This window comes from Peromyscus leucopus, chromosome 19 (assembly GCF_004664715.2).
Source record: "Peromyscus leucopus breed LL Stock chromosome 19, UCI_PerLeu_2.1, whole genome shotgun sequence".
Taxonomy (NCBI): domain Eukaryota; kingdom Metazoa; phylum Chordata; class Mammalia; order Rodentia; family Cricetidae; genus Peromyscus; species Peromyscus leucopus.
This window is the reverse complement of record NC_051079.1, coordinates 22050719-22055892: the sequence shown is the minus strand read 5'-3', so window position 1 is coordinate 22055892 and position 5174 is coordinate 22050719. Positions and strand designations below refer to the sequence as shown.

Genomic DNA, 5174 nt, shown 5'->3' with positions numbered 1-5174 from the left:
CATAATAACTCCCCTCAAGTTTTTACCCAAATAGACAATACATCCCCAAGTCCCGCCCCACAACCCGGAAGCTCAGACCATTCACGGCCAACTGGCTTCTTTCATATGTTGATGGTGATATTACTTTCCTCAGTCTCTGTTCTCCCTCCCTGCTGGCTGTGATGCCTCAGCCCGGGTTCACTTCAAACGACCCTTGCTGTGGCCGTGGAATTTCCCTTTGTTCTACCGTTCCCAGGACAACCGTGTTCCACACGGGACCGTGAATACATGGGAAAGGCTCCAGAAGATGCTTCGCGTCTTGCTGATGTGCCTGCTGCCAGTGACCAGTGGGAAGAGCTGCCTCCGATGCTGGCCAGAGCTGCCCACCCTGCTGGACTACGACCTGCAGGTGCTCTGGGGCAGCCCAGGGCCACCCACAGAACTCTCCCAAAGTCTACACTCCTTTTTCCTGGAGGACAACGCCTTGTTCATGCCCTGGTATCTTGGTGAGGCACAGCTGGGCAGGGAGGGGAGCACCCCTTTCTCCTGACCCGATCCGGTTCCCAACATCTCTCTGTCCCACATCCCATTCCCAGCTCAAGACCATTTGGAAGAGGAAACAGCTACTTTCTTCACCCATGTAGACCAAGCCATTAAGAAGCTGAGGGATGGTAAGGAGAACAAATGTCCAGGACCCCAGGGATTGAGTTGGGTTGCCAAGACCTGACCTAAACAGCATTCCCAGGAGGCTGTCGTGGTAGTGGGCAAGGAAGCCTTCTTGAAGAGCACATTGTGTCACTGTGCATTCTATGGTGGTCCAGCCCTATAATTCTAGCACTTAGGAGGTGAAGACAAGAGGACCATAAATTCAAGACCATCTTGCTGCATGGTGCTAAGTCTGGGATGCATGAGACCGAGTCCGAGGGTCAAGGGAGACTGGGAAGAAGGTTCAGGAGATACATCGCTAACCCACAAGCACGAGGGTCTGAGTTCGGATCCCCAGACCCCAGCCTGGGAAAGCTGGGTGTGGTAGTACCTGTCTGTAATCCTGGTGCTCCTAAAGGGAGACAGGAGGTAGAGACAGAAGCTCCTGGGTCAGCTAGCTGCATATACACAGCAGCAAACCATGAGAAACCCTGCCTCAGGAAACAAGACACCAGTGAGGACTGTCATCCAAGGTGTCCTCTGGCATCCACACGCATGCTGTGACGTGCACACCTGCACTCAGAGGAACACACAGGCAGATATATACACATATGCCTCTCTCATCTCTACACACACACACACACACACACACACACACACACGCACACGCATGCATGCACGCACGCACGCGCACACACATACATACATACACTCACACACACATACATACATACACTCACACACATACACTCACACACATACACTCACACACACATACACTCACACACATATACACACACACATACACTCACACACACATACACTCACACACATACACTCACACACATACACTCACACACACACTCACACACACATACACTCACACACACATACACTCACACACATACATTCACACACAACAATACACATCACACACACACTCACACACTCACACACATACACTCACACACTCACACACACATACACTCACACACACATACACTCACACACATACACTCACACACTCACACACACATACACTCACACACACATACACTCACACACATACATTCACACACATACACTCACACACATACACTCACACACACATACACTCACACACACATACACTCACACACACATACACTCACACACACATACACTCACACATTTTTTTAAAATAAAAGCAGAGAGAAGGCTCAATCATTAAAAGATTTGCCTTTAAGCACAAAGACCTGAATTCAATTCCCAGAACCCACATTTTTAAAAAAATGTACAGTGGTTGTGCCTGTCAGCCCAGTGCTGAGGAGGCAGAGGCAGGAGGATCTCTTGGGCTCATTTGACAGGCAGAATAGAGTTCCAGGCCAGTAAGAGACCCTGTCTCAAAAATAAGGTGGGTGGTTCCTGAAGAGAAACACTCCAGGGTGCCAGCCAGCATCCACACTCACACGCATGCGTACCCGTACGCATATGTGCACCTGCGCACCAAAGACTAATTTCATGTCAGTGAGTTTCGTTCCTTTCTGCTACACCCAGATAAGTCGGCACTTCTGGAAGAGATCAATGTTCAGAAGGATCTTCTGTCTGAGAAGCTGAAAGAGAGGTCCCAGGAGCTAAAGCAGAGGGGTAGGAGATGGGGCTGTCCCTATCACCCCCCACACACCCATCACCCCTGGACCACGGACTGTAGAACCCAAAGAGCAGTCCCTCCTAAGATCTCCCCAGGAGCTCTGTCCTGCCCACAGGTTAGGCTCCTTCCAGGAGTCTCCTAGTCCCATGTCCTGCTCCCACTCCCCACCACTCCCAGCTCTGTTTGCCTCTCTAGTGCCTCAGTTTCTCCACCATCTCACTTTCCTGGACAGCGTGCAATGACTCCTGCGGTGAGTATGCCCAGGGCTGAGCTGGAGGAAGGGACGAGAGGTCCTGCCATGTCTGAGGCCCCTGTGCATCGCTCACTCCCACAGACCTCCTGTCCCCAGTGGAAATCGCTGTGTGTGCTGACTGCCAGACGCACTTCCTGTCCTGCAATGACCCCACCTTCTGCGTAGGTCAGTGGCCTTTGCCCCACTCACTGGACTACACTCCATCCGTCCTCCCTTTCCCAAACCCTCCACCCCTGGGTTTCCCATCTCTGTCTGTTATTTTCTATCCTAGCTAGAATGTTTCTGGATTTTCCTTTCCTGTTGAGTGAAGGACAAGAGAATCTTTGAGGATGTTTTTAATGTCCTTTTGCCTGGCTTTAGAGGCTGAGAGCCACTGCTTCTGGGTCGTCAGATTCAGCACACCTGGAACACTCCCATCCCATCTACCACTGGCTCTGCCTTCAGTGTCCTTCTCAGTAACTGTCCTCACTGAGACCCCACAACCCTAAGCCAGGAGCCTCCTCCTCCGACCTTCCTCCCTGTGCCTCAGCTAAGCCTGGGGGAATGACTCTTCAGTGTGTCGCTATACTTCACACCAGCGTCCACCAGTCTCTCTCTCTCTCTCTCTCTCTCTCTCTCTCTCTCTCTCTCTCTCTCTCTCTCTCTCTCTCTCCCTCTCCCTCTCCCTCTCCCTCTCCCTCTCTCTCTCTCCCTCTCTCTCTTCCTCTCTCTCTCTCTCTCCCTCTCTCTCTTCCTCTCTCTCTTTCCCCTCTCTCTTCCTTTTTCTCCCTCTCTTCCTCTCTCTCCCTCTCCCCCTCTCTCTCCCCCCCCTCTGTGTCTGCATCTGTGAGTGCAGGTGTGTCTGTGTAGAGATATGTGCATCACAGTGTGAGTACGGCAATCAGAGATCAGCCTCCAGCATCTGTCCTTGCTTGCCACCTTCTTAGAAACACAAGCTCTCTTGTTCACCACTGCTAATTCAAGCCTGATGTCCCACAGTTTTGGGGATCCTCTTCCCATCCATCTCCCCCCACAGGAATGAAGAGATTACAGAGAGAGAGAGAGAGAGAGAGAGAGAGAGGGAGAGAGAGAGAGAGAGAGAGAGAGAGAGAGAGATATTACCGCATCTGACTTTGACCTAGATGCTGGGTACCTCAGCTCCAGCCTTTGGGCTTGAGTGACGAGCATTTTGCCTGGGAACCACCTCCCTAATTCCCCATCTTCTTTTTGAGACATAGTTTCTCATTAGTCTAAAATTCACCAAATACACGAGGCCAGCTGGCCAGTGAGATTCAGGAATCTGCCTGACACCTCCTCCCCGCCAGGGGTGGCACTCAGGTCCTTGTGCTCCCCAGGCAAGCACTCACTGACTCCACCTCAAGCCCCCACCCCGACCCCTCCTCAGGCCTCCCTCACATCTCTCAGCTGCAGCACCCTTTACCTGCTGCTTCCTAGTCCTGCAGTCTCAGCGGGCCCCAGAGACAGAAAGCACTCTGTTGAAGGGCAAATCTGTCCGGGACACACCCTTTTATAACCTCAAGTGCCTCACCTCAGCCTCCGAACACCTGGCTCCTCCTTTCCCACCCCAGTCAGTGTCACCCGGTCCTACAAGTGGGTTGTGATCCTTATCAGCATCCTGATGTTCCTGGCTGTGGCTGGCATTGGGTGAGTGGCTCCTCTTAGCTTCATTGCCCCCGAGGACACACCCCCACTCTTTCACTGACCTGTCTCTCGCCCTTTTTCTTGCCCAGTGGTTACTTTTTCTGGCTCCAAAAGAAGAAGGCTGTTGAGGTACTAGGAAACACTCCCCTGTCTGGGACTAGTAAGGCCTGGAGGCTCAGCTCTTGCCTGCTGGGTCTGGCGTATGCAGATATTGGAAGCTGGGGTCCAGGACACAGATAAGCAAAGTTCCTCAAGCCTCTTGTTCTCACCAGAGTGCCCCTGAAGAGCCACCTCCCGCCTCTGCCCTGAGCACTGACCTGAACAAGCCAGCAGGGTAATAATACCTTTGTCCTGGCCCGGGCCCCGGCCCGGGGTGACTTTGGTCAGTGGGACTCCCAGTAGCAAGTCAGAGGGCCTGGGATTTCGTTGGAAAGTCCCATTTCTTTCTTCTTTGCAGGGAAGAGGCAGACAGTTACCTCCCTCGGGAAGTTAGCAGCTCTCAGAACATGAATGAGAACACATGGTATCTGACAACTAATTCATCTCTGGCTCTGGTGACCATCCCTCACACAACACACTCCTCCCCGGGGCCAGGAGAGTTCTGAGCCCGATGTTCTGCAGTTTTGCAGACAAGCCTCTCTGTTTCTCTGTCTCTATGTCTCTGTCTGTCTCTGTCTGTCTCTGTCTCTGTCTCTGTCTCTCTGTCTCTGTCTCTGTCTCTGTCTCTCTCTCTCTCTCTCCTCCCTCCAAACACATATCCTCTTATAAAATAGTTTTCATTAAAAACATTTCTTCCTGGTTTTTTTTCCTGGAGATTGGGTGTTAGTCGGTTTGGTAGTTAATCTCTGTTGACAACTTGACTGCATTTAAATCACCCAGGAACACTCTGTCAACAGCGGCAGCCCTAGGCCTGCAAGTGACTTTCTTTGTGTAGGTGGAGGCAGGGGGACTTTTTAAAATTGTGTTGTGCTGACTAGTTTTTATGTCAACTTACAACAAGCTAGAATCCTTTTAGAAGAAGAAACC

At 51.6% G+C, this 5174-nt stretch overlaps 1 protein-coding gene across 1 annotated transcript; it reads left to right on the top strand.

Annotated features, from left to right (window-relative positions):
- The first annotated feature begins 246 nt into the window (after positions 1-246).
- Tex51 (testis expressed 51) lies at positions 247-4883 on the top strand. The gene is made up of 9 exons (XM_037197045.1): positions 247-485; positions 576-650; positions 2161-2250; positions 2487-2504; positions 2589-2672; positions 4076-4151; positions 4238-4277; positions 4421-4482; positions 4606-4883. Exons 1-9 carry the CDS (start codon positions 287-289, stop codon positions 4751-4753), a joined length of 792 nt encoding a protein of 263 aa, XP_037052940.1. The 5' UTR covers positions 247-286; the 3' UTR covers positions 4754-4883.
- The last annotated feature ends 291 nt before the right edge of the window (positions 4884-5174 follow it).

Coding starts and splice junctions, on each gene's coding strand:
- Tex51 (XM_037197045.1), top strand. CDS start 287: ATGCTTCGCGTCTTGCTGATGTGCCTGCTGCCAGTGACCAGTGGGAAG. Junction 651..2,160: donor CATTAAGAAGCTGAGGGATG/GTAAGGAGAACA, acceptor TGCTACACCCAG/ATAAGTCGGCACTTCTGGAA. Junction 4,278..4,420: donor AAAAGAAGAAGGCTGTTGAG/GTACTAGGAAAC, acceptor TGTTCTCACCAG/AGTGCCCCTGAAGAGCCACC.